Source organism: Anabrus simplex, chromosome 7 (genome assembly GCF_040414725.1).
Source record: "Anabrus simplex isolate iqAnaSimp1 chromosome 7, ASM4041472v1, whole genome shotgun sequence".
In the NCBI taxonomy this organism is placed as follows: Eukaryota; Metazoa; Arthropoda; class Insecta; order Orthoptera; family Tettigoniidae; genus Anabrus; species Anabrus simplex.
This window is the reverse complement of record NC_090271.1, coordinates 140,025,490-140,048,560: the sequence shown is the minus strand read 5'-3', so window position 1 is coordinate 140,048,560 and position 23,071 is coordinate 140,025,490. Positions and strand designations below refer to the sequence as shown.

Sequence of the window (23,071 nt, the reverse complement as noted above, 5' to 3'; positions counted from 1 at the left end):
ATTTTGGGGGACAGCTATATTTTTAACTGTAATTTTAGAATGACAAAAGGTGTAGCATTTACAAAAGCAGCCAGTTTCCCTCTTTCTTGATCAAGAGTACTCTTGCTGAAGTAATATCATTTTTATTGTACAACTTCTTTTCCAGTCAGTGGGTTAAAGACCCTTCAACCATGAGAAACATGGAATGTCTTCTTGCAAAATTTACAAAACGCATTTTGGAAGTTGCTTCGATCAGGAGGTAAGTGTAGCGTGTAGGTTTCCCACTTTGCATTACACGCACATACATGTATATTATTCCCCTCTGCCTTCTCAGGTTTAAATGATAGCTTTCTTATTTTTTGTGAAGAAGTAGATGTAGTCATCACTACCTGATGCCAAATCTATTTCAAAAATCACAAAAACTTAACAAGAATTCCAGTTAATACAATCCGTCTATGTTGATGCACTTCATGCTACAGAATGGCCACGGACTAATGGTAACTAGGAAGACGGAAGGTACATCTGGAACGCCGCTTCAAAGATGCTATAACATACATCTTTGCACTTTCAAAGATCATACTGTTGGCAACGGTTATGCTATGTTGACAGATTATAACCTTTATTCCATATTGATGGTTACCTTTTACAATATAAACATTTATCGTATCCTACTAGCAACTAACAACAAGACCTACTTTTGCAACAAATTAATTATATCTAATGGATCAATACATCTAACCGTGACCACAGAAAGAATTGAAGATGTACATCATATCATAACATACGTTAAGATCTCATTTTACATAAAGACAAGAGGCCATAACTCACAAAACTGTTTTATTCCTATACATTTACTAATATGCCATATTGAGCTTACACAAGGATGGAATTATTTAGATAATTTTAAGAGCTAAGAGTTTTTAGCTATGTACTTAGTAAGTATAGTAATATTTTATAATGTTTTACTCTAAAATAACCTACTGAGAATGACTCAAATGGAGTCAAAACATGTTTAGGTAGAATAAAAATTCATCTCAGCAGAGGAAAACTGTATTGAATAGGATATAATAAATGTTTATATTATTGTAAAAATATGCTATGCTTAGTTAAGCTATATGGCAGGACAGTTGTGTATTGTAAAAATTTGTACCAATGACAATAACACGAAAATTTATTCAAATAGAAAACAAAACAATTGCGGGATAAATGACGTCCCACTCGGGACATTTACAAAATACCTCAAAATGTGGGACGGTTGATCATCCTATGTATATGTCCCCCATTCAACTCGGATGCCATAACTGCATATTTGTTGGATTGAAACTGCATTGGGGCTGGGATTATTTCGAGGAAATACAGCGACGCTTCACATGATGAGATATTTCTTACTCATAAAAGCATTAAAGATGTAAATATACATAAAAACAAACTGCATTCATGCCATGAACCGTGGAACAAGGAATACATTGAATACATTTTATTAGCATCACAAGTCCATACTTAGTCTGTCTGCTGAGCTGTAACACGGTCATATCATGGCACTTTCTCTTCGATTTCCACATCTATTTGTTCATTAGGAGCATTACTCACACTATTACTACTACTAATACTAAAAAATTATATTCCTAATCATCGTTACTTTCTAAAAGGGGTTATATATCGGCAACTTTCAGCCATTTACTGGCAGCCATCTCGTTTACAAGCATATCTCAAAGCCCAGAGATAGCCCACTTCAAACTAATATTACAAAGTGCACTATCGATATATATTAACAAAGAGCATATAACATTGGAGAGGAAGAGTTCCTATACAAATCACAAATGCAACTCACTCTGCCATCTCTTGAGGAAAAGTTGAATTACGTTGTAAACTGAGACAACGGAACAGTTCCGTAGTCCGGCATTTGGTCCAGCAAGACAAAGCACGGAACAGTTCCGTGACTCGGGCCCAATGAGTTAAAACATTGGTTTTACTAAGGTATCAGCTGGCTGTAATATTTATAAATGATCAGCATTGTTAAAAACTACTTTTCTTTTTCTATTCATAGTTATAAAAATACATCTGACTCCTTGGTTGAATGGCCAGTGTAGCAGCCTTTCGTTCAGAGGGTCCCAGGCTTAATTTCCAGCTGGATCAGGAATTTTAGCAGAGTCTGGTTAACTCCTCTGACTCAGGGACTGAGCACTTATGTTTGTCTTAAAACACACCTCATCATTTACAAGCAATACACTACACTGCCAACCACCACAGAAACATGTACTGTAAAGGTAGAATTCATCTCTTCATATAGGGCTGAAGTTAGGAGGGGCATACAGCTGTTAAACTGTGCCATGTCTCCATGTGTAATAAAATTAATACCTGCAAGCTCACCAGGGAGCAGGAAAAGAAGTTACAAAAATATAAATATGTTGATTTTATCATGCTCTAAAGCCTCCGTGGCTCAGGCAGCAGTGCGCCAGCCTCTCACCGCTGGGTTCCGTGGTTCAAATCCCACTCACTCCATGCGAGATCTGTGCTGGACAAAGCAGAGGCGGGACAGGTTTTTCTCCGGGTACTCCGGTTTTCCCTGTCATCTTTCATTCCAGCAACACTCTCCAATATCATTTCATTTCATCACTCAGTCATTAATCATTGCTCCAGAGGAGTGCGACAGGCGTCGGCAGCCGGTACAATTCCTATCCTCGCCACAAGATGCGGGCTTCATTCATTTCATCCCTGACCCGGTCACTGACTGGAAAACAGGTTGTAGATTTTCATTATCATGCTCTATCTAAATTTGAGAGATCCAGTTTGGTGAATTTTGGCACACACACACAAAAATCAAAATCATAATGAGAAGCTCAATTCTCAAACTGTCACTGCATATTTTAAACACCTGAGGTACCTCCTACAATTTGAGGAACGCTGGATAGTTTAACTATAAAAAAACAAACCAAAAGTATAAGTGAACATACTGTAAATTGTTACATTAATTTCTAAAGCTTGGGAAGCTTTTCTGACATAAACGCTGGATTATACTTACCTTGTATTCTACAATGAACTCTGTCACTTTAATTAAATCCTTTGCTAAGAAGTTACGTTTCATTTCACACCTCAACAGATACTGAATATTTACAAAGACTCCATGGTATGTTTCAAATAATGTCTTGTTTGATCTTGGAACCAAAGGGAATTCAAATGGAATTTCTGTTTTACCAGCAGGGATTTTGGCTGCTACAGCCACTTCTGACACACAGGACACAAGCTGAATTGGCTGTAATATGGAACAAGATAAACATTTAATTAATTAACTTATAACCGAGACTTAACATTAAGAATACCATACTAAATAATGGAAAGTAATAAATAGGTGCAAATCAAGTTAGGGTGGATGCCCTCTTATCCACTTGATCCAGTTGCTTGCGTGGAATATGTTGAACAGCAAAGATAATAGTCTGCTACAGATGTTGAGTTTATGCGGAAATAGAGAGACTTCATCTTCAAAAAGTCATTGGACACAAAAAATACCAATTATACAGATTATGGGACAATGGTTGGATATAGATTTAAGTAAATTCAGTTTCATTGTTCCTATTCTTTTGCCATATGTATTCATCTTTACCTTTGTGTATTTTCCCTTTTTCCTTTATTTATCCTGCTTTCTCCTTGTTCTGCACTTCCCACATCGGGACTGGAGATCTGCTGGGATTGCCCATTAATGAGTGCCAGTCTCATTTATGGCTCATATTGTACGGAGCTGCTAATGTACGAGTGGGTTGAATAATGATAATTGGAGCTTTATTTGTGTCTCTAAGTGTAATGAAAGATGTTACTCATAGGGTCAAACATACTGGTCCAGTGAGGAAAGCAATGGCAAACTAATTCACTCCTCATCTTTCCTAGTACACCTCATTTTAGTGCTGCAATTGATTTTTGAAATTGCATAACTTCTGGTGGTATTACTCAAGGATCCAAACAGCCTCTGGGCTGATAGCCGAACGGACAGAACAAGAGGAACACACGAGAAGCACAAAAGGAGAAAGGAACCTACTGGGTTAATATGTAAAAGGGAACTATAAAATATAACATAAATCTAAACTACAGAGCTAGGAATAAGGATAGAAAACACACAAGAATAAATAAAATAAATGAGTAGTTGCTGAAAGGTATAGACACATGTTTGTAAGGAGTGCAAGATGAAAATAAAATATATCTAAAACATAAGTAACGGAATGCAATTTAACAGAACCATCATCATCATCACTCAGCAATCACCGGCCCCAAAAACCATGCAATGCCTAAACACTGAGCCCTTACTGAAGTGCTCATTTAATTAACCAGTCATCTATTCGACGTATAAAGATTTTATTTTATTAAGTATAGTACGCGAACCTTTTCTTGATACCTGAGCTCCCTAGTGCTGAATTGGAACTTGGTATCAAGAAAAGGTTTGCGTACTATACTAGTAACTGGGCGGGAACATCTACATTCAGCAGCCCATGTCGCAATTTCCGCAGGGAGCTTGGAGCTCAGGTTTATTTGCTCGCCAGCTAAGTTTAGATGGAGGAATTTCGACACATGACGTATACAAAGCAGAACAAGGAAACAATAGAACTCCAACGGCCAACTTTTCAGAGGTCCGGCGAGAGGCTAGAGTAGCTGGAAATATACATTTGAAGTAAGCATCACGAGCGCAATGTGCTGGACCAATGATATGATAGCGTCACTGTCAATTTGGCTAGGCAGTAGTATATGTAAGTGATGGCCCCGATCGAGGATACAACGACATCTTAGAGGTTGAACTGATAAAAGCGATGAGTGCGTGGGCTAGCTACCCGATTATTCGGTGAGATTCTGTGCAGGCAACATAGAGAGAAGTATTATTTACGCAAGTGCGGGTCAGAACATATGTTTCTTGATCGTGTGGGGACCTGAACTTTGGTTTAAGACACTCAGTCTGCATTTCAATTATTCAAGATAAACTTTTGAGAATGGCTTTTCATGTTTCAATTTCTGGAGGGAAGAACAGTTTTCAGATAGTCATTAAATGTTTAGTAGCTTGCCAGTGTAAACAGATTTTACGATGACATCAAATTCCCAGTCCAGCATTTAAATGCGAAATATTTGACCTAGTTACGGGATTAGATAAGAGAAGTTGTTCCGCGACTGAATGGGAACTGGTTTAACAGCCAGTGGATATTACCCCGGCTGTAGTATTCTAGTAACTGGTCGGTTAATCTTGACCCAGTTTACTACACCGTGAACATGGGGATGTTTTAAATAACATCCAGGAGCAGCGACGGAGACTACAAAGTCACCACTTCAACGCCAGGAGGAGGGAGACCCAAGGGCTGACCCAGTTCTTTACTGAAGGCACCACTTTCGATATGGCTGGCTAATTACATAAAATCAGCTTCATGGTCCATATCGCACTTCAATAGATTCACAATTAAGTATTTATTTATTTTCCACCTAGTCGATACAATGATTGCTTAAGGCAATTTTTAATGGTCAAAAGTGGTACATGTTTCGTATATTATCAACATCTTCAGCCACATAACACTGTTTAGATGAAAAATATATAAAATTGACAAAGTAATGCTTTAGAGGAAGTGACCTTAAAATTAACATAAGATTGACAAGATTAAAACAAACTAAAATATATAAATAATATAAATATATAAAATATATAAATAATTTATATATTTATATATTTTCTCTTGAGTTATTTGTTTGTTTTAATCTTGTCAATCTTATGTTAATTTTAAGGTCACTTCCTCTAAAGCATTACTTTGTCAATTTTATATATTTTTCATCTAAACAGTGTTATGTGGCTGAAGATGTTGATAATATACGAAACATGTACCACTTTTGACCATTAAAAATTGCCTTAAGCAATCATTGTATCGGCTAGGTGGAAAATAAATAAATACTTAATTGTGAATGGCTGGCTAAAACGATGGGGTGCCGGCTGTCCGAAAGACTGGCGGCAATAAGTCAACGAAATAGATGAGAACACAATTTTCAATGTAATTATGTGAGTGTGTACATGTTTTAATGTTGCAAAAGGGGGTAGGCTAGCTTGATATTTAATTTCAGTAAATTTTGCTTCTGTTTGGAAGGACTATGTCCTATTTAAAGTAAATGTTAGTAAGCTTGTTAATGTAAATATAATTGTAATGTAAATGTGGACCGTTTGCATAAGGTCACAGCTTGCTTTCTCTGACATTTTTATTCAGATTTATTGGCTGAGTGGTTAACATCTTTTTACGAGTCTGTTTCTTACTTTAGCCTCATTTATTTTGATTTGTTTTGCTTTGATGCTTGAGACACAGTGTACGTCTCTTGGCTCAAATGTAAATAAGGATTTAAATTAAAGTCAGGAAGGACTAGATTAAAGTATTATTAATGGGAGCCAAAATTCCTCTGTTATTCCCTCCATCAAAGCTCCACGTATTGCCTTCTCTGTCAGCATCTCCATGCGACAAACCCACTGGATCCATCTATTCCTCAAGATATCTGTGATCCGATATCTGCCTACCATAGTATAGATCTCTGTCCCTTTCCTCCATCTTTGATAGGCCCAAGAATTCTTTACACCACTTTCTATTCAAAGATATACAGCTTATCTTGGTCGATCCTCCTAACTGTTGAAAGTATGTTTCAAAACCATACAATACAATCCGATAATGGTGTTGTAGAACTTAATCTTGTTCAACATGAAGGGTTTTAGATCTCTATGTATTTCATATGCTAAATAAGCACCTGTTTACTGCCAGGATCCTCTCCCTTGCATTGAAGTTCACTTCATTACATATAGTGAACCATACTCCCAAGTAGTTCAATTTATCCACTAGTTAGTTCACTTCATTACATATAGTGAACCATACTCCCAAGTAGTTCAATTTATCCACTAATTAGAAGTCCATTCTGTCTGTAGATAAAGAAGGGAGAGATCTAAATGGACAGACAACGCTGATGACAGCTCGCTCAACACCACCCTATCCCTCAAGCTGAAAGGGTTATATGATGATGAAATAATAATAATAATAATAATAATAATAATAATAATAATAATAATAATAATAACAACAACAACAACAACAACAATAATAATAATAATAATAATAATAATAATAATAATAATAATAATAATAATAATGGGTCCTGGTCTTGTTCTCATCTTAACATCATCATCTTCTTCTTCTTCTTCTTAAGCATTGTCCTGCTTCAGTGCACCAATTATCATGGCCATGTGTATCCTCGGGACGAAGGCTGATCACAGATTTCATATCTGCATTGAATGTGTCAGTCCAGCACTGTTTTGACTGACCACGGAGACACCAACTGTTGACTTCTAGGTGGTGAGTACCTGGTCTTCTTTTGTTGAACTGCAGCCTGTGGTATGATAGCTACCGTCATCTCTGTTAGCTCTTTCTTATTTGTCTCTTGTATTTATCTGGCTTTTCTTATCCTACACTAACCTGAGTTAAGACAATCTGTCAAGATGGCCCCTCAATGAGTGTTGATGCCCACTCTCCTAGTGAAGCTGGAGAGCAGAAACAAGCTCATTGGGTGCTGAGAAGAGATGGATGTAGAAGAACAGGAACTGATGAGGAGATAGCCTGTCTGTCTGAAGATGTTTTGTCCTTGTCCTTTTGTGTTTTCATGTTTGGTCTTCTCTTTCTGTTGCTCCCTCTGTCTACATTGACATGCCATTGTGTTGATCCTATTATGTGTTCCTTTTCATGTTCCTAATTTTATATGTCTTTCTTGAGTCACCAAAATGATGTAGTCTGCACATGTTCTCTATTTACAGTTGTTCAGGACTATACCCAGGCAGCGAGGTTTATCTGCGTGTTTAATAACCCATTCCAGTACAAGACTGAATTAACAAAGGGATAGTGCTCATCATCTTATCTCAGACAGGATTTCTTTCTTTTTCTTCTTCTTTTCTTTTTTCAATATTTGGTTAACGTTTCACCAGCTTACACAAATCTTGGGGTGACAATGGGATAAGGACAGGAATAGGACTGGGTAGGAAGTAACCATGGCCTTAATTAAGGATCTGCATGGCCAATTCCCAATTATTACTATTCGGTTACTGCTAATGGCCTCTTGCGGCCTCACCTTGGATGAACTGATAACTTCCATGAATATACTAGAGAGGGCAGCTCCCTCGATGTTGGGCACTGATGGTCGTATCTTTCCGACGAGATGTTAATTTTATCTCCTTGACTCGAATCGTTGGTTGTTGCCTTGTGAGAAGAATATAAAAATGGACTCCACGCATATTAGAGTAGCATTTTTGACGTACAGAAAAGTCTTTAAATGCTTCAAACTTACCCTGTACTACCATCCTTATCCAGGTATGGGTGTTCTTTCGTAATATTTGTTCAATGATATATAGGTGACTGATATGTGTTGTTCGCTCCGCAGTGTGAATGGACTGCATGTTCCTTGTGACTGTTGGGATTATGATATGTTTGATATTACGGTCTCATATTACTACTGTGTATGTGCGCTGCATGTTTATGTAATTTGCCATCTGATGACTTTGTGTTGGCGCGAGCTTCCACTCGCGTCGTACGAAGTGCGAATCTTGATAGGTTTGTGCACGACTGTGGGATTTCTCTGATCTCACTGCTGAAATCGTTTGACCTGTGCATGCAACTTCTGGAATAAATGAGACCTCATTTATGGCCTTGGGGTCATGTTATATGAATTCGGATTCGTCATTTAACTGACGCTGCTGGTCGTATTGTTTGCCGAACCTGGCTGTGTTTGAATGTGTACACGAGTGTTAGTATGAGAGGGGAATGTAACAAAGACGTATCAATCAGTTGAATTTGTATTTTAATCTTGTTTCATTATTTTATTCATTTATTTTCGTATGGTGCTATTTCTTTTGCCTTCGCACCTGTCTTGGCCCCTCATTTGCCTATCGGGCCGCCATGTTTTATCTTTCGTTCATTTAGGCTATGCGCATGCCTAGGATTTTCCCCTTTGTGATATATTATCTCCTTGGTCCAGAGTCATTTCTCTTTTATCCTGTACTGAAATCATACAAATTTTTTTTTAAACTCTGGGTTTTCTCCTTGATGCGTGGAAGTTGGACGATCTGGGGTTATTGTTATTAATGAGGGTGGTGTCTGAGCATTGTTGAGTGGAAATGATATGGAATATACTCGTTGGAAAGAACGACCTCTCTTTTGATCTGTTGTGCCATTTGAGATATGTAAATACTGGCACCATTTGAAAGGTATTGTACTTAATTGAGTGAGCCCGCCAAATGTTTAAATATGGTTCTTTGTGACCTGATGCTCATGGAATAATGTCGTGCCAACAACTCGGTCTGGACTGATTATGTAGGTATGCATTCTTTATCCTTGTTATTTGAATTAATTCCCTTTCCTTCTACCTTCGTTTCATGATTTGAATAAACCCTTATTTGCTGTATTTTGAATTTTATTGCTTATAGATCTAGTCTCTTATTATCATTGTCAAGAGGCTCGTTTCCAGTTCAAGGCTGTTTGCTTTCCTATTTGCGATCTATGCCTCAACCTTCATTTTGTATCTTATTGGGACTGGTACTGGAGTTCTGTTATTATTTTGACCAACACATTGGTCAGACCATAATATTAACTTCCTGTCAGCTCCTGGAGCAAGGGTATGATAGTTCTCTGTTATATCTGTGATAAACAAGGTGAAATCTCTGCGCATGTCCGTATGGCTACTGATCCAAGCCAGACATTCATGGTTACCAAGTTTGTGCCCATATAGTGCATAGCAAAATTGTATGCATCAATGTGGGACAGAAAAGGACCTGTTGCAAGGTGACACAGAGTACAACTACATTCGGATTTATCTTGGCTGTATCACAATCTTCCTAAGAAACGTACATGCAGATTCTGCTTTTCTGTGATGTAATTCAATTTATTTAGCAATACATTCTCGTTCAATGTCTGTGTCAGCAGAAAGTAGCTTAACACACAGCTTGTCATAGCATCTGCATGTGTTTGTTCATGGTGCACCAAATGCTAAGTTGAACTCACTGGCAAAAATATCTTCACATCTTTTCTTTACCTTTTTCTCAGGATAGGCTTCTTTGTACATACTGTACATTTTACTCAGTATCAAATCAGAATGCAAATATTCATTCTTTAAATTTTTATGAGAATAATGGCTTTCTATTCTAGAAAAACTATTGATATGGTCCTTCGTTACCCCCCTTATGTGATCTGCAAAGCTTATGCGGTCTGTTGATTTGTTTGCCTCTTATGTCCTTTGGAGCAATTTTTCTTCTTTTCACCATATCTTGAAGAAACTGAATTATTTTATGTGACAGACTAAAAATGTCTGAAAAAGTTTCTTTACATACCTGCAGTGAATTACTGCCATTACCTTTTGCTGGAATGTGATTTTCAAAAGAACATTTCCGATGTGAAGTAGCATCTGTTCTATAATTCTATTATATCCCCTTTTCAGTTCAGAGACTTGGAGGCACCTATTCACAAGAAATGCAGACTTTTCATTACGGTCCATAGCATAGTATTCCATAAATCAGTTTTCTTTTCTACCATCAGTGAGCAGAATACACCCATTCCTGATACTGAACTGCAGGACACATACACAGCCCTGACACAATCAATTAGCATAAAAGATTACAATTTTATATCCTACACCATTTTAGTATAACGATTAATTTATGATTTGTTTAATATACACTGTAGAGCACAGCAGTAACTCAAAAGCATAACCTAATACAAAGAAAGTAAAAGAGAGAGGGGGGAATAAGAAAGGAACACACTTAATACGACAAACACAATGTCAGGTTAGTATGGAAAGAGGGAGCAACAGAAATAGGAGACGAGGACGAACATGGAAACACAAAAGTACAATCTCCACACCTTCATACACTGCCGTCTTCAAATAGGCTCCCTCCTCATCAGTTCCAGTTTTTCTACATCCATCTCTTCTCAGTCCCCAAGAAGCTTGTTTCTGCAGCCCAGCTTCATCAGGAGGGTGGCAATCAACACTCATTAAGGGGCCATTTAACATATCTTCAGTCTTCATGTGGGATAAGTGCAGGATAAGAAGAAAGCCAGGTAAGTACAGGAAACGAGAAGAAACATAAGATAAAGATGAATACAGGTGGTAAAAGAATAGGAACACAGGACAAACACAAAAGAAGAAAAGGATCCCAGTAATATAAGTATAGGAAAGGAACAAACAAGTGTCAAATCAAGTCAGAAAGAGAGAGAGAGAGAGAGAAATAAGAAAGAAACACATACAATAGGGCAAATATAATGGCATGTCAGTGTGGGAAGAGGGAGCAACAGAAACAGGAGACGAGGACAAACATGGAAACACTAAAGGACAACGACAATCTCCACATCTTCATAGTATGTTGTCTTCAAATACAGTATATAGGCTGTTTCTCTCCGGCTTGATTTGATACTTTTTTTTTTTCCTTTCCTATACTTATACTAATACAAATAAACCCTTTCCTTAATTAAGGCCATGGCCGCTTCCTTCCAACTCCTAGGCCTTTCCTATCCCACCGTCGCCATGAGACCTATCTGTGTCGGTGCGACGTAAAGCCACTAGAAAAAAAACTTATTTTTTTACAACTTGCTTTATGTTGCACTGACACGGATAGGTCTTATGGTGATAATTCACAAAAAAAAAATCTAACCTATCCTGTAGACCCGAAAGAGATAATAACCATAAGCCTCTGTATTAAACAATGGCCAAATTTATTTTAAGAATCTTCCTTAGCAGAAATGAAAAATGAAAATCCACAGCCTGTTTCCAGTCATTCAACTGGGTCAGGGATGGAATGAATGCTATTTGCAGGGGTAGAAAAAAGTAGAAATAATTCAGTAGCCAGCTCCTTTTTATCAGGAGCCAGCACATTTTTTGCAAATAAACATGATAAAAACCACAGGTTAAACTAGGATTAAGCTACGTATTGTTTCTGAAATGTGTCCCTAAGTAGTCTAGTCTATCAATTCATATAAGAATGGAATAGAAACAATTTATATTTTAAGAAATACTAACCCAAAGAGTCACCAGTCGCCTTCAAGGTCAGCGTTTTTTGAAATTATACTACATATGCCCATTTGAATTCCCACCAAAATACCAACGATCAATGCATTTTGTTGCATCAAAGTCCTTTATATAGATGGTCCATTCAAAGATCACTTAAGTTCTTCACAGCAAGCTTGGTTCGCAGTTTGTGTTTAATTATATTCATTGTACTGAACCCTCGCTCACATGATGAGGTCGATACAGGAATTGTTGCCACTATACTGAGGAGCTTTCCTAAAATCGGAAATCGTACTTTCATAGTCCGCGATTTTTCAAGTAGATCACTCAGTGGAAGATCTTTCCCGACTATTTTGAACTCGTATCACTCGCTCAGTAGGTCTTCTACGTTGTTCCCCACAATTTGAAGGTGTTTTGAAAAATGAGTGACAAGAAGCTGTATTTCACTGTTGCCATAATTTTTCAATTGTTTTCCTGAAGGCCAGGAATATGTGTCAAAAACACCAGTGGCACTCTGAATATCTTCATTTTGAAGAAATGTGTCCTTCAGAAAGTTAATCCCACTTGCCAAAATATGTTCCTTGTTGGTCGTGAAATTCTTATCCGACATACCAGATAACTGTATTCCATTGAAAACTCCTGAACGTGTTGTAGCAGAAACAAATTTTTCTTCCATTGAGCCCTTGGTGTTCTGAAGTTGCTGCAATGAATTAACTGCATTATTTACATGCACTCTTATCTGACTTAAAATCAGATCATGCCTTTGAAATACAAGTGAACGGCTTTTGAATATACTCAGATAATCATACAAGAAGTGAATTGTGATGACAAATTTGAAGTCCTTGATCTTCTTTAGAAAACCTTAAGCCGTGATTCCTTCTTCACCTTTCCTTTCAGAAATATTCCCTAAATGCACCACTAGGCATTCCCAGTCTTTGACAACTGCATGCAAAGTATTTAATTTGCTTGCTACCCATCTAACTTGGTGTAAGTACTGCAATTTAGATATTTCACATTCCAGTAACTCTGAAATTTTCTTCAGTTCGCGAAGTCGTTTTGGCGAATGTCGATAAAAACTTGTATAGTTTCCTGAGTGTAGAATCAATTTTATCAATGATTTTAAGTTTCACATTTTTCAGTGAGTGAAGAACGGTGCGTTGGAGTTGATGTGCAACACAATGAACATTTATGAAGTTCTCAAGTTTTTCAGATATTTTTGTTACCAAACCATTACGAACACCAATCATACATGGTGCTCCATCAGTTCCTATACCGATTAGTTTTGTACCTGTGAAGAGTTCTCCAAACCCTAACTGAAGCAATTCTGTTTCCAGAGCTTCCGTATAGCCATCACTTGTTGCATTTTTCAATGACACAATAGAAAGAAATGTCTCCTTAACCTTATTTTCTTTTAAAAAACGAACGTAAAGTATGAGCTCCTTATCATCAGATTTATCTGTTGATCCATCGAGTAAGATACTGACATATGAACTTTCCTTAATTTCACATACCAAATCTTCACAAAGATCTGAGGCAATGTATGAAATAAATTCTCTACATCGTTTATCATTCACATACTTCTCAGAATCAGTAACATTCAACTTGCTCAACAATGCAACCAAACTTTCAAAATCTGTGTAGGGTCTGTTATTTTTTGCAATATGATGAGATACCATGAACAATGCGTTCCTATGCTGTAACATATTAGCATCCATTTTCTTTACACACTTAGCTAAAGGTGCACATTCGGGATTTTTCTTTAAACTTTCAGCGTCCTGACACTTCGAGTGAGGATAGGATTTTTCGTGTTTTTTAAAAGTTTCCAGTTTAACCTCTTAACATACCAATTATTTACAAAATTGTGATCTTTTTTTTACCTAATTTTTTGTTGTTGTTAAAATGGGCTATTTATTGAAAACTAATGACAGTGGTAACAATAAAAATACACTTTTTGAACTTAACAATGAAATATAAGCCACCGAAAAGTTCCTGCTTTAAAATCCCGAGTATACTCGTGATATTTTTTACGGGTTCTAAAATAAATAACACAGCGCTAAACAGATGGCAAGTAATACAACATTACACTCATTACTGTTCATATGTTTGTGGCTGTGTGAAATGTCCTAAAACAAGGATCAACACACAATGCTACATCGCTGGAAAGCCGCGAAAACGAACTGCCTGAGTCACCGACATCCACTACAGTTGAGTCAGAGACATCTGTTGGCAAAAATAGGACCCTAAAGTAATAATTTCATAAACATCTGGCGGGAATATTGAGAAACAACAAGAAACGAGTATATTCGGGCTTTTAAATTAGGTACCGACCAATGAGCGACATTCCCGAGTAAACTCGGGATTTTATTTTATATAAATATATAAAACCCCGAGTATACTCGGGCTTTCATGTTAAGAGGTTAAATGGTCGTGAAAATCCGGATACAACTTTAGAATTTTGTTCGGCAATACTAGGAAATTTAGTGCACAATTCAACTTCGCAATTCCTTATTCACAGCGCAGCCACGGCAGTAATTCAAGCCACGATTTCTGAAATTTCCATTTGCCTGACTGAAATTTCAACGTATTTTCGATGTTTGACTTATCATTGTTTTGAACACCATAAATTGCACTTTGGTCATTGTCGTCCTGAACACTACAATTGGCACTTCCATCAAGTGTTTTCTCACATTCACTCGCTTCTGTATCACATTGTGTTACTTATGAAGAAATCTGAAAGAGTACACTGTTTTTTACTCGCATCAGTCAATTTGTGTGGCTTTGTTCGTTTCATTTTGCCAATTTTCTGAAGTATAACACAGAAACATAAAGCACGTAATAGACTAAAATAAATCACCAGAGTTAAATGGCTTACGAGTTCGCGGGCTTTGATGTCTGATGCAACGCTGCCAATTTTCCATCACCACACAGGAATGAAAACAACCGTATTATTTTCTAAAGTGCAAACCGTTCAACACAAATATGCTGTAATTAAATTAAAAGTGAAAATAATGTTCAGTTAAAATACAAGAATTGATAAACCGTCATTCTGTATGTTTTAAATGCAAAGAATGAATTTCACGGGAATTTATCAGCACTGCTTTGGTGGCAATAGTTTAGGAACGGCTAGGTTGGCTATTCTAGTCACTTTTGTCAAATACAGCAGAGACAATACGCGACACTCAGCGAGATATTGAGGGACAGCTATTAGAACTCTCTCTAGCGGGTAGACCTGAGAACTAATGATTCTGTCATAAGAGCACGTGTATTTGTGTGTGAAGTTTTTGGTGTTATTTATGCGTTTTCAGTGATTTGACATAATTAAATAGTAGCGTGTGTCATTCCTTGATATCTCCTCTGAACATGAGGAGAAAGGTATGTGCTGTGTTTGGCTGCAGTAACTATGAAGTAGAGAAGAATGCGTGGTCTTTCTTTCGCCTCCCTCGTGACAAGAAAATGTAAGTAATGTTGTGTTTGCATATATATTATTCTAGTGGCAAAGAGATTTTTATAGTACTTGATAATCTTCTGACCTGCTCGACCCATATTTTAACTGGCTTAAAATATAATACGTATATTTGCTTTTGTTCTAGCGCCTGACATTCAGGAGCCGTCATCGGCTAAAATAGCGCATTATCATCGTGGCAGGATATTCACACACACCCTCCCTTTGCTTGACCTTTTCGAAACTGAGGTTTTTAACTTTCCTCGAGCTCAGAGTATTAAGGAGTATTGTGAACATAATTATAGGCTCACGCTCACAATGCTACTGGGTGCCCATTTTATTATCAGTTCTAATGCTACTTCGTACACATGCATCATTTCTAACATCCTAAATAGAAAATAAGTGGCTAATATTATTAGAAAAGACATACATCTACTTACAAATATTCACATTATCATATCGTTATGGTGGAAGCCCATATAATATTGTAGATGCAGAAGTTACATGTAAATATCACTGCTTCACTTGAATGTTTCATCTTAAAATGACGATTCAATTTTCTATAATTAAAGCATGTACAACACATGTTGAGCACACCAAGTTATTCACAACTACTTTAGAATTAAATAATACACTAGCTTCACTAATAATTTCACTCAAGAATTCTCAAAAATGAAATAAAGTCCTCGTTTTAACAAACTTTATCTGACTACCGCAAGCTACAGATTGAGAGAAAGCATATTTTTGTACGGGATCTTCGGGAAAGCATATACTACAAGAAAGGAAAGAAAGTCTAGTCCGTCTATAATTAAAGGATGTACCGGTAGAACATACTGGGCACACGAAGTTATTCATGACTCTTTTATAATTCAATAATACAGATTCTCAAATAATCAAAGGTGAGCGGAACTAGTGACAACACGATGCGTTCGGCTCTACGAGCCGAGTAAGAATGAATATAGCTGAGACGGCTCCTGAGTGTCAATCGCTAGACGAAAGTCGGCTATAGACCCTGGAACGAAGGCGGTAATGTGATATTCGTGGAATTATTTAACGTAGTAGTTCTCTGCATTTCTCCATATGTCCACATGAAAGGCTACTTGTTTGACGGGTTACAACGATGTCTCTCATGATCGCGAGGCAGCTCTCACGCAGAACTGAAAGGTCAAGTTCCAAAGTATGAAGCGCCAATTACAGAATTTCAAGACTGCCAAAGGCAGTGAAAATGTTTATTGCAGATATTAGAATATATAAGCTACAGTAAACACGAGAAACACCATAAGTTACGACTTGTTACTTTACAACGTGGTGGGGACGTACATGCAAGGGAACTCCTGATTTTGGAAAATACATTTTCAAAACCGAATTTCAAAATTCAGGCACCAGATATAAATTTCAGGCACCATGGCGACTGGGCGCCGGTATTTTTCGACCCCTGGCTATTTGCTTTACGTCGTACCGACACAGATATGTCTTATGGCGACGATGGGATGGGAAAGGCCTAGGAATGGGAAGGAAGCGGCCATGGCCTTTATTAAGGTACAGCCCCAGCATTTGCCTGGTGTGAAAATGAGAAACCATGGAAAACCATCTTCAGGGCTGCCGACAGTGGGGTTCGAACCCATCTAGTGGCAAGGATTTTCTTAGCAGAATATAACATATTTATTATAGATCCTTATTTCACTCACCAGTTGTGTTCTCTTTCTTTGATTTTTTTTATAACTCCTTTCTTTTATGTATAAACCTCACCCCATCTCATTTGCATTCATTATCCTTCCAATTAAATCATCCATGTTCATCTTGCTTTTCCCTGTTTGATCCAAGATTTATAACTCATTGGACAAAGCATTCGACAAACTGGTATCCATCTTGAAATAATTGTATAAAACCTTTTTCCAGACTAAGAAACTTTTTAACACAGAAATTACCTGTTTCTGTTAAACATCTGACTGTCACAGTTTGCATGTAAGAGCCTGAGATTGTACAGACCATTTTTCCACAAACCAAAAATCTCAACTCGCTGGGAAATGTGGCTTGAAACCTTATTCCAGGAGCAGCCTTCAATTTCCAGACGAAATATTCATTGTGAGACAGGAATGGAGTATCACTCACGTTAGATCGCATGAAAGTCAGATATGTCTGCCAGCACAAGTTTTAAACAGACTTATTATTCACCATTGGTCACTAAAATCCAGCATTCTCCAGGTTAGGGACGGCTGCAAAAAGAGTCTGTTCTTCAGGTTAGGAGCAGCCAGCTTCATTAAAACCTTGAATCACGGTTAGGTTTGATATAGGCTTTTGGACTTACGCCGTGTCAAGAAAATAAGGTGAAATTCTTTACGTAATTCTATAAGTAGCCTACGGGCTGTGAAAGCATCAATGGCAAAATTATAATGTTATTTATACAGATTTAACATTTAATGTGCACAAATTTTAACTAACACAAACTTGACAGCCACAACATAACTGACACACACTAACTAGCTGTTCTATTTAAATCAACCATCGAAGGACAGAGGTTCTTTGAAATAGCATTAAACTTGTATTAAAATATGTTGTACAGTTGTTAAATTGTAACATACCATACCTTAACAGAATTGTAGAAGGCTTCAAATATTCCTACATTCTTTGCACTCAGTTGAAGGTTAACAGTCCCTTCCATAGTAAGAGTAATACCATCATGTTTAATATCTGATGATGAATTAATCAATATGATGCCTGTTATCTTCTCCTGACAAAAAGAGAAAAAAGATAAGATTAATCAATGAATAATCCTCTTGTAAAAGCATCGCAAGCCATCACAAGAAATTTTATTGCAGAAGAACAAAGAAAAATATATAATTTTCAATCAATCAATCAATCAATCAATCAATCAATCAATCAATCAATCAATCAATCAATCAATCAATCAATCAATCAATCAATCAATCAATCACCACTAATCTAGTGTTTGCTACTGAGTATATAATTCAAAGCAGTGTATTGATTCGTTCAAATGTCTAAGTGAATCAAATCGCAGCAACAGCGAGGTTACAGCACACGATTCAGCTGACCCGCAGCAGATCAGCGAGACACAACACGCACGGTTCATTATCGAAACACTGGACATTGGCGAGCAGCCGAACTTCCGCTGCAGGCGAGACGTACAGAGCCAGGGCTCACTGAAAAAATCGTACCCTATAACAGACTCTCACTCTCAAATCATTTGAAAATTATACCCACTTGCATTCACTGCCCTCTCCTTACAGGGAGGTTTATAGCTGGGTTTATTTGCAGTGTTAAAAGGTAGTCAAAAAATAATTCCAAAGTAGCTAGTAAATAGGTAGGCTATTAGGTTATTCTATTTATTAATTTAATGGATCTTAGTATAATAACTTAGTTGACATTCGACAATTAATTCAACTCACCTTTCCAACCTATCCTATGAGTGTGAGTCATGCTCATGACCACTAAAAATTATCTGTTTTATATAGGGAAGAATCGCTCAGTATTCTCAGTTCATTTGTTGCATCATTGCACAAGACTTCAATCAGTGGCGGCTCGTGGCCAAATTTTCAGGGGGTTCACAACAAAATTTGTGTTCACGTTTCAAATATACCAAAGTAGAGACAAAATAACTTAAATAATTTCACTAAAAGTTCCCCTATAACCGAGGATGCAGTTTTCCGTGACTAATCTGTGAGTGCACAACAAAACAAAATTACGACTGCCGAGCTGAGTCGCTCAGTCGGTTGAGGCTCTGGCTTTCTGACCCCGTGATTATGAACACTTGTTCAGAATTAGCTCCTAGCGAAATCTTCCGGCGATGTAATGCTTTAGTAACTAGTGGGAGCTGTGGCGGAGGTGGCGGACCCTTGTGGTTGTAGACGGAAAGGCACATTCCTTGCCGTGCTCCTCGCTTATGGAGATATCTGTGCATATACCATGACGTCATCTCCATGCGCATGCGCATACTCTTAAGGCTCGTAGCAAAATCTCCAGTGTGCTCTCTGCATTGTCAGTCGAAACGAGCAGCTGTCATTGTAACGGACCTTCGATATAAGTCGAATGCTTTCGATCGTTTGACGATATCAGGTCGAAATGAAGGAAACAATGTTGAATTACCGCTATCCATGAATGCGTTAATATGCATGAGAACTGGGTGTTCACGTGCTCATGTGCTCCTGAGAGCCCACCGCCACTGACTTCAATCATCGAATCAAGAGAACATGGGTGTACGTGGACAGAGGCGAAGTGAGCCAACTAACGCTCTAACTTAACTAAAGAGATGTTGAATCACAAAACCGTGAATGCAGTAAAATTTCCAAGTTCTTTGAAATCATGCAAGAAAAGATGAAGTAAACAGTTGATAGGGAATCTGCCACCTGGGCAACAGCCCTAAATACAGATCATTGATGACTGTGTGTACAGATATTTTTTCATCTGATTCTGTCACTGTGGGGGGAGGGACGCTTTATAACATCAAAACATGATGTGAAGAGGTGGCTCCCGGAGAAACCGGAATCTGAAAACCGGATGAAGCATAGGAAAGCAGTTCACAGAATGAAGACCGGATGGCAGCAGCAAGCAGTGAATGCTGTTTCCGCTGTCTATCAGTACACACTACAGATTTAACAGGAACAGTGACTCTAATATGCCATGAATCGGATTACTGTATCGATTCATTAACGTGAATGGAATCAAATGAATCGAATATCCCAACACTACACTAATCTGTATTTAGGGCAGTAATCAAGGTGACATATTCCCTATCTGTTGTTTATCTAGGCTTCTCTTAAATAATGTCAAAGAATTCAGAAATTTATCAAACAGTTCCCTTAGTCAATTATTCCAATCCCTAACTGCTCTTCCTAAATACAAATATTTCCCCCAATTTGGTCCTCCTGAATTCGAAATTAATATTCATACTGTGATCTTTTCTAATTTTAAAAACACCACTCAAACTTATTCATCTCGTCGCCATAAGACCTATCTGTGTCGGTGCGACGTAAAGCCCCTAGCAAAAAAAAATAATATTCATCTACAATTTTTTTTTTTTTTTTTTTTTTGCTACTTGTTTAATGTCACACTAACGAATTGAAGGTTTTCGGCAACGGAAGGATGGGAAGGGCTAGGATTAGGGAGGTAGTGGCTGGACCTTTATTAAGGTACAGTCTCAGCATTTACCTTGTGTGAAAATGGGGAACCAGAGAGCACTATCTTCAGGACTACCAATGGTGGGATTCTAATCCACAGCTGACAGCCACTCCATTTTTAATCAAATATTTTTTAAACTTAAAACTGTATGATAAAACAGCTTAATATCTTTAAGTAATCTAGACTGTTTAAAATGGACCTAATAATTGTGTCACTAAGCAAAATAAGTCCGAATTTTAAGTAAAATCATCTCTGTTGTCATCATGATGCCACAAGAATTTGATACAACTGTCTAGGATCAATGCAGCCAAAAGAGATATATCGAGATGAAAATAGACGTAGGCTGTCACTTTTTTTTTAAACTCTTATAAACAAATACCAACACATTCTTCTTAACTATGTTTGAGATTACTGGGAGATGCTTGGTGTCAGATAATCGCATTAATTCCGGGTAAGGGTTCATATGCTACAAAATAAACCAGGTGAGTTGGCCAGGAAAATGCTGGGGATGTACCTTAATTAAGGCCAAGGCTGCTTCTTTCCTAATCCCAGCCCTTTCCTATCCCATTACCGCAAGAAAACCTATGTGTGTCGGTGCAACGTAAAGCAAAATGTTAAAAAAAACAAACAACAACTACGTGCAAAACAAAGTACAGAGGTGTATTAATGCACCGCCGAGATTACATAGATATTACTACAATCCCTGATCAGTTGATTCGTATTTACTTTTATATTTTGAAATATATTTTTCTGACCCCCTCTATAAATTTATGTTTACTTTCACAAGTTGAAATATTTCTCGTTGAAGTAATGTTGCAAGCCAGTTGTTACCCGCAGCCGCAGAGCATTCCGGCGAGAAAGAGACTTACCCCCTCATGATACACTTTGTTGGCTCGTTTCACTTTAATATCTAGATTTATTGCCATCGTAGTTAAATTTTTATTTTAAATTATTACTTTCATCGTTCAACAACAAAAAGGTTATGTATGTTTTGACAGATCAGGTTGTTGCAGGTTGTGGGTTCTCCAGTTGACAACTTCAAAAACAGTAGAAACCCGAAACACTACAGAGATTCGCGATCAGGCATTTTTTTTTTTTTTTTGTTACCCGAAACATCTGCGATCTAAAGCGCAAAGCAATGCTGCCATCAGCGTCAAGTGATACAAGATGGTTATGTAAAACGTAAAACATGTAGAAAATCAGCTGTTCAATTCAGGGAAGACAAATGAGATGAAGTCCAACCCGTTGAAAGTCTAAGGCAAATACGGCAAGGGTCAAGGAAGGATCTTAAAACTTTCAGTCAACAGCTCATGCCAAGTCTGTCTTGGTAACCGCTACTGACATTGTGTGGCTGTCATGGTACGTATTCAGTGACGCCAATACACCATTATTATCACCAAATCTAGTGGTAGGTGTATATACTTGTATATACTTTGAACTCGTGGGTTGAGGGAGTTCTGATAGATTTTACTTATAAACTAGTAAAAGTTTGTTGGTTTATATCCTACCAATTAATGATGATGATATCAGTTTCCATTAACTTTCAGATCGGAATGTAGAGTGGCGACCACATTCCCCCCGCCCAACTCCGCCACAGCCGAGCCAGGCATAAGGCATTTCTTCCACTAGTGTCTGGAATCTCACTTTCATCTATCCGACCTCCGTCGGTCAGTTCTTTCCTCCCCTCCCATTCCGACGACATATATTATCATATTTATGCATCTTGTGGTCCTTTCTTTCTTTTTTCAGTTTGTACCTTAATTTTTCTAAGAATCAGATCTATCTCTCTTTTTCCCAAAATTAGGTTAAAGGGGTGGTGATTATCTTCGTTTTCCTCTTAACACAATAATTACGACCAGGACATGTATGATTCTGGTGATTACAGTGTTGTTTTCAGGGGAATTACAATTAGATAAGTTAACTATCTTCTTTAGTATACTCTTATCAGAAGAGAAAAACGAAAGGGTCCAACCTATAATAGAATGAGGTATCGAAAACAAAGATTCCCTAGTCCTTGCAAACCTCATAAAATAGGTGGCTAGGGACGAAGGTACGGTACTGGATGAAAAAGATCAAAATAAGGAGCCTAGCACAAGTGGAAGCACTGTCAGATTCAGCAAGGGGTTGTCACCACAAGCTCCCAAGTTGCAACACACTGGGAAAGTGTTTACGAACTTTTAGGGCAGAGAGATCAAAAGTAGGTACTTTAGGCCCTAAGTTCCTCTTCTTTGACAGAGCAAATGCAGCAATAACTTTACAACAATATGTGCAAAAACTTTTATTTTGGTTCCTCATACTCTGCGAGCCAGCCCCGCGAGTAGGGGTAGCGTTCTTGCCTCACTCCTGGAGGCCCGCCCCGAGTTCGATTCCCGGCCAGGTCAGGGATTTTTATCTGAATCCGAGGTCCTCTCAACTTATGTGATTACAATTGAGGAGCTATCCGATGACCAGATGGTGGCCTCAGTGTAGAGAGCCAAGAATAGG

At 37.7% G+C, this 23,071-nt stretch overlaps 1 protein-coding gene across 2 annotated transcripts in view; it reads right to left on the bottom strand.

The window, feature by feature from the left end:
- The window catches only part of LOC136877369 (vacuolar protein sorting-associated protein 26C), an 85,638-nt gene extending 63,487 nt beyond the window's left edge, over positions 1-22,151 (bottom strand). The window contains exons 1-3 of one of the 2 annotated variants that reach the window (XM_067151349.2): positions 22,096-22,151; positions 18,039-18,182; positions 3,002-3,232 (exon numbers count right to left, since the gene is read on the bottom strand). In XM_067151349.2, coding sequence (XP_067007450.1) covers positions 3,002-3,232; positions 18,039-18,113 — 306 coding nt within the window. In that variant the 5' untranslated portion in view covers positions 18,114-18,182; positions 22,096-22,151. Of the gene's footprint in view, positions 1-3,001; positions 3,233-18,038; positions 18,183-21,456; positions 21,653-22,095 lie in introns of those variants that run through there. The other variant, XM_067151348.2, reaches the window with a different exon arrangement.
- Positions 22,152-23,071: the final 920 nt, after the last annotated feature.